The sequence below is a fragment of the Rhipicephalus microplus genome, chromosome X, assembly GCF_043290135.1.
Source record: "Rhipicephalus microplus isolate Deutch F79 chromosome X, USDA_Rmic, whole genome shotgun sequence".
NCBI lineage: Eukaryota > Metazoa > Arthropoda > Arachnida > Ixodida > Ixodidae > Rhipicephalus > Rhipicephalus microplus.
Window position 1 is genome coordinate 236,311,532 of NC_134710.1, and position 12,121 is coordinate 236,323,652.

The 12,121-nt window shown below is 38.5% G+C and overlaps 1 protein-coding gene across 1 annotated transcript in view; it reads right to left on the reverse strand.

Moving 5' to 3' along the window:
- Positions 1–12,121, reverse strand: part of uif (sushi, von Willebrand factor type A, EGF and pentraxin domain-containing protein uif) — a 135,915-nt gene that overhangs the window by 13,389 nt on the left and 110,405 nt on the right. The window contains exons 42-50 of the mRNA XM_037435831.2: positions 9,126–9,291; positions 6,901–7,152; positions 6,380–6,580; positions 6,042–6,286; positions 4,777–4,872; positions 4,187–4,399; positions 2,736–2,851; positions 2,458–2,612; positions 163–353 (exon numbers count right to left, since the gene is read on the reverse strand). Of these exons, the coding sequence (XP_037291728.1) occupies positions 163–353; positions 2,458–2,612; positions 2,736–2,851; positions 4,187–4,399; positions 4,777–4,872; positions 6,042–6,286; positions 6,380–6,580; positions 6,901–7,152; positions 9,126–9,291 (1,635 nt within the window). The remainder of the gene's footprint in view (positions 1–162; positions 354–2,457; positions 2,613–2,735; positions 2,852–4,186; positions 4,400–4,776; positions 4,873–6,041; positions 6,287–6,379; positions 6,581–6,900; positions 7,153–9,125; positions 9,292–12,121) is intronic.

Genomic DNA, 12,121 nt, shown 5'->3' on the forward strand with positions numbered 1-12,121 from the left:
TGTAAAGCTTGGTGTGATAGATATATAGAAGGAGAAACTATTAATTAAGCTCTTAGACATAGTCTGAAATTTCTTAGTCATTATTTATTGTAAGCATTTGCTGTCCTCTGAAATTTCTTAGTCATTATTTATTGCAAGCATTTGCTGTCCTATGAAGCTTACCACAGAATGGAGCAACCACAACTTCTCCTGCTGGACATGCGTAGTCTGTCACCATGCTGAGGGAAGTGAGATCTGGTGTAACATTTGGCAATGTGTCTCGCACGTCAAAGGCACTCTGTTGCAGGACAGAATTTTCAACGATCTTCTTGACAGTTGACTTCTCTTGTGTGTTGACATTGACTACAGGGTCGCTGTTGAAAGAGCATGGCAAAATTATTTTAATTTAATATGAAGCTTTCAGTTATGGTTATTCGTTTTGAACTATATTCAACAAATGTTCATAAAGCCTGTCAAGCTTTTATATCATGTGCCACCAAAGTTCTAGTCTGAGATTGCACTGAAATTAGTGTGCACACAGACACACATGCCCACGCACACACTCACAAACTACTGCTATATTACAATAAGGATCCGAATTTGCATTAATTTTTACTTTTGTAACACCATAATTAAAATATTTTGCTAATGAAATTAGTTTTACTTAAATAACATCTGTTTTGTGCAGCTTTCCAAAATGTTCGTTTAAAAACTCGCACGATAAATGACACATCAGAATACAATAGAGCCTGCTTATAGCGATATCAGCCTTAACACTATATCAGTAATAACATTGAGAAGCTGCTACGCTGTCAGCTTTTTTATGTTTTGTATGGTGAAATAACCTGCTTGCAGCAATACCTGCATGCTGTATTATTGGTTATAACAATGGGTTATGGCCGTTAGGCATCCATGCTAAAAGGTAATGAAGCGAGAAATCATTTAAAAAAGAAGAAAACGAAAAATTCAAGCTGCTGAACTCAACTCCAATGTCCCACTGTGCCCCTTCAGGTTCTGGATATGCCTCACCACATAGTGTTGTACTATTGTGGCCTAAATTACTTGAGATATGTAACAGCACGAACGCTACGCTGGCTTCTTTTAATACACTTTCGGGCATGCAGTTTTAATAAAGTAGAGACTGAAAAGTTTCGGCACCTGGAACTTCAGGGGTTGTCATACATAGACTCTAAGTGGCTTGAGGGGGTCCCGTGGAAGCCCCCAACTTTCAAGCATGTCCAAAAAATAAGCATCTTTGTCATCCTTATGAGTGATGTTCGTTGGCATATTCCATTTGATAGTGTAGTTTTCTCACAACAGCCTGCCATCTCCCTGTATTGCTTATTTTCTGTGCAACTCCTTTATAGCATTTATCGGTTAGAACAAAGAAATTTTCATGGCACGTGAGTTTTGTTGTAAGCGACTTTGACTGTAGTTGCATTGATGTAGTCACTGCATACAGTAAAATCATGGTACAGTAAAAGCATCAAGGTATTTAGATGCTTAAGAAACGTGTGTTGGGGGGGGGGGGGGGGGCCTCGGTAAGGCATAGAAAACATATATCGGCACCTAGATACAAGACAACAGATGAAAGAAGCAAACGGGACCAGTGCAAACTAGCAACTGATTTATTTATAGTATGCCTCTTTCCCACAACAGCAAAGTGCATGGGCACGATTAAACCTAGCCGTACGTTGTGGATGACAACTCAACAAACAAGAAATTCAACTTATTTCTGGTACAGGTGTAAACAAGCTTCACTGACACACTTATCAAGTCTGTGTCGTATATTATCCCTTTCAGTGGTGGTAGCTATGTTTGTGTATGCAATTTATCTTACTTGTGTTTACTTGTGACAAAAAGAAAAGATACATTGCTCATTGGATGAACGAAACCTTCTCCATAGTCGGTAGGGCTTAACAAAACTTCAGTAGGCCGCGTATAACTGTAATCAATCGCTGTGGTGAAGGTACTGCGATGTTTGATGAGTCGTTTGACATACTGCGCTTCGGGACCAAAGTAAGAAGTACTACATTTCTTTTCCAGAACTGAGTAGAACCAAAAGCTGCTTGTGCACGCATTTGGAGCCTATGATTTCATTCCTTTCAAGTCATAATGGAACATGACTGATGGCAGAAAACATTAAATATTGAATTACATTTTAACTAGACTTCATGACTGAAACCCACACAAAACAACACTCTGCTTTATTTCCTTTCTTGAAATGTAATTATTTAGTGCCTCAAAATTATGCTATGTGAATTTGACACATTCGTAGACAGCGCATTATAATTAGCTCCTGAAGGAGGTGGCAAGGCTTGAATTATTTTTTGTGCCTTTCTGTTCTTTAGATGCTTTCTTCTTTTCACATCAGTGAGAAATACCCTTACCTATACTAAAGAACGTTGCGATTTTTAGTGTAAGTCTTTGAAATAATAATTGAAAATTATTCGTGTTGAGTAATATCTGACTGCTTACTTGTGGGCAGGGAAGGAAACATCGACAGAGTACACGTCGCTATCATCCAGTTGACGTCGAACCAGGCGAGCGTGCTTATTGCAATTTACATTTACACGAATGCCACTGCATGAGCCTGGGGAAGGATCCACACATATTCTCCAGTTGCGGTTCACCTGCAAGTGCAAGTAGTAGTACATAATGAGTTAAATAATGAAAAATTCATTGTTTGTTTAATGTTTGCAGCTATGCTTCTTTAAGGTTACTACTTTTTCACTGTCATGTAGTTTTTATCATACCTGGAGGAGGCTTTCGAGAATACGTGAGTGCAAGATTTTCTTTCCAGAATCTGAGCACACCACAGATGATGGGAAGTTCATGGCCAGACGGAAGATACGCTGAGCTGGCCGCTTTGCTGTAACCACAGAAAAATACTCAATATCTATTTCAGGGTCTAAAATATTCCAAGTTCACATGCATCGACATGTTGGTTTTGAAAAAGTTTGCCTCTCATAAGCTTTTCTTGTAAGCATTTTCATTGCTAATTACAATTTACCTTTATTTAGCTACGCATGCCAGTTTTAGTCATAAATTAATTTGTAATGTGTGGAGGTTTTTTTTTTCTAATATGGCACTGGTATGATAAAAAGAGCTTTTTCTAGGATTTAGGCACTTATATTTGTCAGCTTGAATGAGTTTGAAAGACATAGTTTGTTATGTTAACCATGGCACAACAGGTGTGCAGAAAAATAGTAATTTGACATTTTTAACAATTGAGAACCATTTGGTTCTCATGCTCTTTTTGTGAAATACTGTGACCATACCTGAGGCATAATTAATTGCAGTTACCTTAGATGTGTCAACCCATCACCATTTTTTAAATGCTAGGAATGGTATATTAAATTACCTTGTTTCTACAATATTGATTGCACAATTTTGCTTAATGATAGTGTAGCACTTGTATGTGAGCTAGTTTCTGAAAAAATAATTGACTTCAGTCTTCTTTCAGCATGCCTTATTATTATTTGTTTTTTTCTTATTAGTTTTAGACACATTGTGCCATGCACCTTTGAATTTTGAAATTCGTTACTATGTCCAAAATTCTGAAGGTATATTTTTTTTCTCCTCCAAATCTGTTTGACTTGTTAACAATACAAATAAGCATGATAAATGTAACTTCATTTTTGTGATCTGCTAGAGTATAGGAGTGCCAACTGCTTATATTGAAAAAGATATTTAAATAGCAGTTCAAAGTAGAGGCAGAAGTAAATTAAGTACACCACAAGATGCTGTTTTAATTTGCGAATTCCTTGAAGTGTAATTTTGAAGTTTTGGAGGATTATAAAGTTCTGTTCGAGAGCTGTGGTTATGAAAGAAATGACTAGCCAGTACTGGGCCTTGGCAGAAGCAATAAGTTTAAATAATTTTGTGTAGCTTTACTGTGTGTCCTGGTGGCCTTAGTTATCTGACATCTTCATGCTACAAAAAGATAAAGTGAAGTTGAAACTTGTGAGTTGACACTCATTCTGAATTTGAATTCAATGGAATTTTTATTACTATTATTAGTATTAACTAAGTAAATATAGTACAGAAGGATGTTCCAAGGTAAAAGCCAAAGTAAACTTTCTAGCAAAGTATCTAGAATATGTTGATGCTTGAATTTTTTTAAGTATACAGAAATTTTCTTTGGGTGTTTATAAGGGTTTTAATGCATTGTAAGTGTTTATACTGCATTTAAAGACTATCTCACGTGAGCAGGCAGGGAATACAAGCTGGTCCCCGGGGCTGTCTGCTGGCCGCCAAAATCCTTCTGCACCGCAGACGTAGAATTCTGGGATGCGTTGGGAGAACTCTTGGCCATCCTCACAACTGATGGTGCACATTTTGAAGCGACTTCCAGGGCCCCAATCAGAACAGTGACGTTGGCCACCAAGTGGAGGTGCAGGCAAAGGACAGAATTCACCTATAGGAAATATTTCAGGTTTATTTTTTTTTCACACACTTTACAAGTGTTCTAGAGACAAGGCTAAGTGTATATCGAGAATGAACAACAGGATGAGCTTGTAGAAGCTCATTATCTGGAGCGTAATGTCTCTCCTGCTTAGAGTTGTTCTCAACAACATGTACACTGCACTTGCAGCTCAGTTAAAAAAAAAATGTAGTTGTGCTGCTTATGAACTGACTGTTTTCTACCACACCCTGTTCCTAGTTATTTATGGTTTAAGGTCATAGAAGGTAGCTTCAGCCTAGTTATGGGATATAAACATTGTAAGAAGATAAAAAAAATGCTGTGGTTCTGAAGAGTCTAGCCAAGTAAAGGAAATTTTCAATCAGCCTTACTGAGCACGTGTATCCTGAAGTCACATTGAGCAGCGTTCCCGGCCTCATCCAGAGCCACATATGACAAATCATAAGTTCCTTTCATGAATGCTTGACCTGAAAAGATTAAAGGGCTTGTTAGATGATGGACAAGTTCTGCATCTTCAATCTCCAGTTTAACATATTTATATTTTAAATTATAGAAGTTATTGTATAAATACACAGTTACATAAAACTGCAGTACTGATAACTACTACTTTGGTATGAATGAAATTTGTTGTGTGGAAATCGAGGCATTCTAGTGCATGACTTGTGTAGAATTTTCATCATTAAGCACGTACAAAAACTACTAAACTGCCTAAAATTGTGAAAATCTCAATTTTGCAACACTTCACATTTGCAACAGTTGTATTTGCTTTATTAAACAATGCAATTAAAGCTATGAACTGCAAAAATATGTCAAGCCATGTGTTACTATCATAAAACTTGCAAAATATTTTTGCAGAATGACGTATGTTGTAATTTAATACATTAGCTTTTTATTATGCTTTTAATACACTAACATACTTATTTTAATTCTAAGAACACCAGTGTATGTTTTTTTTAGGGCTGTCAAGTTAGTTAAACCTGATGTTCTGAGGACGCGTAACTTTGCTGTTAGCACAAGGTAAAAGCTGCTTCATATAAGTGCTCACTTGTGGGAGGCACTAAAATAACTTTTTTTTAAAGTCAATATACGTGGGAGGCCAAGCTCGTCCTCGAGAACTTGGAAGACCAGCGACAACTCGTCGCCAGGGCCAAGAGGGCAGTCGAAGCCAGAGGGTTCTTGGACTAGGGGACCCTTCCACCTTAGGGTGACACCGGGCCTCGCTCGGAATACTGTTTTCTAAATAAACGTTTATTTCTCTCTCTCTCTTAAAGTCAATATGGCGGGTGTTATGTGTATCAGCATAGCAGTTTATTTGACAGGAAACTAGAGCTCTGACTTCATTATTTGGAAGTTTCAGCATGAACCTATAATTATTTTTATATACAGCATGCGTGTTATTTGAAACTCTATATACAGCACGCGTGTTATTTGAAACTCCCGGTGGAATATACTTTTATGGTCACATCTTGTTTGTTATAAGGAGTGTCTAATATATGAAGGTTGTTAAGACGGAATAGCAATGCAGGCTTTCACGTACTGACTGCTTCACCATACAGGTGACCAAGTGAAAGTGATGAAAGGATAGTGAAAAGTGTGCATAGTAAAGAAATCCATGAAAGGAAATGGAAATGCATACCTGTTCTAACACCATTACGCTCGTGTATACGTATAGAGCCATAGTCATCCGAGAACTGTGGCTCTTCCCACTGGAGCACCACGGAACTGTTAGGCGTAACCACCCACATGTCTGGAGGGCAGTAAATTGTCTTTGGTGGCGTCTTGTCTTGGTGGCGGACACGACACTCATCTCCTGTGAAGCCTACACCACACACTCGCTGCCCACACTTGCCTGGGCCCTGCCTCTCTACTGTACCATCCACCCTGTGCAACACAAAGAGCCACAAGATTAAAATTTGCTCTGTCATTAGTCAGTTAATAATATTGAAGATGTCATAAAATAGCAGTATAGCTAACCTGTCATAGCCAGTCCACCTGAGGAGCAGTCCATCGAATAGAACTGGAGCATTCTTGCAGCTTCGGAACTGATGAGGTATTTCAGATGTGAAATCCAGGGGTCGATCCCAAACGTTGACCCTGCTGATGCGACCATGGAAGCCACTGTTCGCAGTTGCCTTGTTTTCCTCATTTAGCGGTGCACCCAAGCTGACCCAGCCACTGAATAAAGCATAAAAAGGCATACAGGGGAGCCAACTTAAGTTGTGGTGATCAATAACTAAATGTACATTGCATACAGGTTGGTGGAAACAGCTAGAGAATTTTACGATACCATACAGTATAACTGATGGCCCTAAAGACCATATTTTATCACTCTTTTATCTTTTAAAAACTGATACTGATACACAGAAAAGTGAAGTGAATTTGTTTACTAGAACAATAAACATTCAAATGAAAGAGAAAAAGGTGGTATAGGGAAGGAAGCCACAAACAAGTATAAAGAAATGTTCCAAGCATATCTTCTGTTAAGGACTACGTACAAGTCTGGTAGTTGCTCTTGGTGAATGTAGCCAGTCACCATTCCAGCCACTGCTGTGTCAGTGATGAGTGTCAGGGTGCCGTGGTTGCCATCCCATATAATGACAATATGATGCCACTGGCCGTCATTTATGGGGACATTGTCCAAGTAAGGGATGTAAATGTCTGATGTCAGGTCAGGAAACAGTGACACCATGACACCTGTGTCATCAGCCATGACAAGCTTGCGCTTTCCAATGGGCAGGTAAGGTGACCTTAAAAAGAAATAATTACAAATGTTGGCAGGGCAGCTGTATACCACATTAATATTTCTTTTTTAGTTGAGGGATAGTGTTAATCAGTTTAGACTGATGGAAATTCGAAAACTCTATTGCGTTCTTGATGAAAGGTAGAAGACATAGTGAGTGCAAAAAATTCATTTTTTCCCCTCTTCACACCACTTTGGCATCACGGACTTAAAGGGACCTTGTGACACAAGTTAAGCATGTTGTTTTCATGTTTTCTTCTTGAACTGTGGAGTGCACCAATATTGTTGTGCATGGGGCAACGCTAAAAACAAAGCTGTTATAATTTTATTTCTATGGAGAACCCACACTTCTTTAGGACTAGGGTGACACACAGCGGCTATTTTTGGGATTTGAAGCGACGATTCACCACATGGGAATAACGACATAGGCCTTGCAATTTGATTGCTCGACTCAACAAGTCGCGTGTTATTTTCATACGGTCCCTTATAGACAACACTAGTGTCCGCTAAAAACATAAAAGCAGTTTTTATACTTCCTAAAATATAAAAAGAGTTCTCTTTTTAAAAAAGCAAAATGTGAGAACAATTACATAACGACGCTAGAAGCGCTGCACAACAGTTACCACGAAGTAAGTCATCCAATACATCTCTGTAAGAGGCGCACAGTCATTAGAAGCGGCCTTTGACATCAATGCGAGAGTGAAATGCAAAAGGAAATGTTTCTTTTCTCGTCGTCTGCTTGGGTTTTGAAGTTTGAAGGCTAATAACTTCTGTTACCGTGTACCAATCTTTATAATTTTTTTTGCGTTCATCACAGTTGTCAGCACTCACGAACTCTAGTGCTGCAGAAAGCACACGAAAAAGTGTCGCAGGATTCTTTTAAAAGTAATTCTTTATATTTTGACTATTGTGGTTTAGTAAATGTTCTTGAAACTTCCCAACTTTAGTCCTTGACTTCTTTGAAGTACAATTTATTCAGTGTTTTCTGATACGAAGTTACCAAGGCCCGTATAGATAACATCAGAACCCATGACATTGCAGTTAGATGGTATTGGAACTACAAGGCAGCGTGGCCACTCGTCTTTAGTTTTCACACATCTTATAACCTTTTAAGCCTCCTTTCATGGTAAGGAGGAGTGACTTTTTTTGGTATTCCATTGTAGAAGTGCAATTTAGTAATGCATGTCAACATACTTTCTTTACTGTTGTACTAGAACCATTAAAAAAAAAAGCTGTCAACCTGTAGTTTTGGCTAGTATCAAATGATTTGCAAGTCTCAGAAATATTATTGCACAATGCTCCTAATTGTTTGGTTGATTCAGAAATTCCCAAAAATGTGCAAAGCAGAGAGAAAGCTTTATGATAGAATAATGTTTTTTATAATCCAGTTGCTGCAAATTGACTTGGGCAGAGGCTCAGTTGCTTAGAAAGCAAGCTTACGTTTCTTGGAAGGGGGAGGGGAAGAATTTTTCGTGGTTTACAGCACCAGAAAGGTAAAAAATAAGCAGTGTGAATGCATATATTCCATGTTTCTTGTACTTTGTCTTGGTCTGGTTGATGCAGGTAACAATGGATTGTTACAAACTCGCTTAATTTGCTCTTCTAAATAAGCTTTCTTGCACGATTGAATTCTGTCTGACCATTGTGTTCCCGTGACGTTTTGTTGTATTGTGTGCTTGCAAAAGCCATTTAATGGGTATTCATGGGCTGCATGGTGAGTATCCTATATCATATGTGCTACAACAAAGGCCTGGAAATTGAACCTTTTTTTCATGTGTGTAATAACTGTGTTAATCAGTATTGACAACTGCATGCATTGAATCTATTGCTGCTCCAAGTAAAATGGTTTTATAAGCTTTTACACAGGGCTTCTTAGTATCTGCTGTGAAAGCACTTTAATGGTCAGTCCCCTTAGCTTGGTACTTTTGCTTTCAAGGCACAAAAGGAAAATGTCAACTGGATGTATAATTTTAGACTCACTCCACACTGTAAAGAGTTAAAAAGGTTCCAATGGAGCTTGGTGTGTTGTACTGGATCCACATAGCAATGGTCAAGCTTCTGGAACCCAGTTCAAAGGGTGTTGCCAAGGCTGCGCTGGAAGATCGACTTTCATCGTTGATGTATAGGTCATAGTCGATGTTGATTGCTGCAAGACAATATGCATTTCATGTTTAGCTGGCTGTATGCATTTGTAAATGGTTAGGAAAGAAAATGGAGAAATTACTGCTTTATGCTATTACAAGTGCTCATTTTTTTTTAGTAATCTATCATGCGCTAAGGAGCTTTGTGAATGCAGCTATGAAACTTGCATTTACAAAAGCATTGGGCAGTATCGGTATGCTTTATGGCTGGCCATACAACATGTATAACTCTCAGGTACTTTGAAGTGGCTCTGAAACACCGTTATCAGTAATTGTAGAATCACCTCACTACTGGACAGGATTCCCGCATGAATTTCCATCCAGAAAAATTTTTCACATCTTTCAAGTACTATATGGGGCATTTATAATTGCAATGTGACATGTCATGGCCTTGGGCATTTTGCCTTGCTTATTTATTAATTTATTTTTCTTTGAATGTCCTGGCTGCTACTTCTGGTTCAGGTGTGCGTGACACTGTAGAAATTATTGGGCTTTTTGGGCTGCCTTGCATTGTCGCACACTTGGTTGTGTGCCACACATGGAGACAACTAGGAGCATGAAGCTATTAGTCTATGAGGGGATAGTAAGTGGGCTCGTCAGCAACATGCATGGCGGCACTAGTTGGTGTCTACAGTAACTAAACTATGCAGTGAACTGCGACCATAGTATGCAGCCATGTTTGGTAAGTGTGCAACAGGACTGAAATGCATACTTGCTCGAGTGTACCCCAGTTCGACCTTCAAGTGTCGTCGTAGGGGGCTAAATACAAGAATTGAGCTCACAGTAGTGTTTGAAAGAGCACAGTTGTCATACGCGAGGTGCTGCCTCACATCAGTGTAGGAGAAAATGACACATTAAGCAGATGACCGTCATTATATGCTGAAATATTAAGGGGGCAGACTGGTCTTAGACATTTTTTGTTTATTTCTTCAGTGATCTTGATCAAACTGCTCAGGGTTATGCAGTTTTTTATGCTGATTTCAAGTCTTTAATTAGTTTTCCTATAACTTATTGTATTCCTGAGATAACTTAAGTACACCGACTATTGTTTAAGGCTGCCATAGAAAAGAAGTGCTTAATTAAAAGTGATATTTATGACATGCCAACATAAAATAATGACTATAGAGTGAAAGTATGTGAAAGTTTTTTTTGTGTTTTTAGGCCTTTGTTAGTTATTTTACAGGAAAATGAACTATCCATTTTCAGAAGCATTTGGATTTGTGGTACAATTTTGATTAGTAATTTGTTTAAAAAGATTGTGCTCTAAATTCTGCTCACATACTTGCATTCTACACACATACAGGTTTCCACTGCAAAAAGAATTATTGTTGTACCCTCCCTAGCTGCAGAGATATTGAGGCCTCAAATTGAACAGTGATAAATTTACTTTCTTGAGAAAAATGGAAAAAACTGAAAACACACAGTTTCTTCAAAAAAGCAACAATCATGGTGCGCATGTTTTGCAATCCTCATAAAGGCGCTCATAAATTGGTAGTAGAGCTTTAGACACAGGTGCTGGCAAATTACAAAGAAGCCTCAAAGTCGGTTACCCATTTTTTTTGCAGGTTCTGCATGTTAACAGCAGCAAGAATCTAGACAGAATGACATTACAAAAAAAAAAAATTACTACTTCCTGTTGTGTGAAAATTTGCAGACAGATAGAAAAATGCTTGCAGAAACCAAATGCATCAATATTAAAAAATGAATTTTTTTGTCACTTTTTGGTCCCAAAGACCAGTCTGCCCCCTTAAAGGTAAAGCACATTATCAGTCCCCTTTTTGACGTAGCAGACATGTACACTTTTAATTGATTTCAACTAAAAATTAGCAGCAACACAAGATTTTGAGACTGTTCCAAAAATTAGAAAAATGCTCAACTGCTACTGAGCATGCTTTAGCACACTTGCTATGTAGCTGACGATAATATTGTGAAGAAGAGAGCAAGCAATTTTTGGCTGTTTTTGACCTGGAATTCTGATTTTGTTCCTGAACTCCAGTGCAATAATATTCAACTCGCATGTTCACAGGGGCATAAGGTTGGGACATTTTATTATGTTTAAAAAATGTTCCAGGGTTATTGTAATGCTTTTAGTATATTTGCCTCTTTTACTTGATTGCTGCACATCATCGTCATCATCAACAGCCTGTCTTTTGTCCACTACAGGATGAGGGCGTTTCATAACGATCTCCAACCCACCCTGTCTTGTGCGAGTTGATTCCATTTTTTACCTATATATTTCTTAATTTCGTCCCTACACCTAATCCTTTGCTATCTTAGGCCACACCTCTCATCTCTTGGTAGTTATTTCAATGCTGTAGCTGACCATCATTCATTGCTCTTTCTCATGATGTGACCTGACGAGGTTAATTTCGCTCATGAGTCTACTCACTCGGATTCACTCAGACTCAGATTAAGCAGTGAGTTTGAGTGAGTCCGGGTGAGTAATATTTTCTTGAGTGTGAGTCCAAGTGAGTTCGGCTCAGGAAAATTTTGGTGAGTGAGTCCGACTGAGTCCAAAGCACAAGATATATTCATGCGTGAGTCTGAGTGAGTTCCACTTTCTTTTGCCGTCCTAAGGTGGAAACTCTCTGCATGTATTGGCTATGGTATTTATACATGATGTAAGAGCTCTTTGTCAATGCAGTGACACGAGGGGTGCTGCTATCACTACCTAGATGAGTGCCTTTTCATAATCTTTGAAGGATATGTAAAAGGTGTTTGTGTGTTCCGCAGGTTTCTCAGTTATTTGATTAATTGTGTGAAGGTGATCCATAGTAGAGTGCCTTTTCTGGAAGCCACCTTGTTCTCTAGGTTGATTGGAGTAAAGTGCAGCAT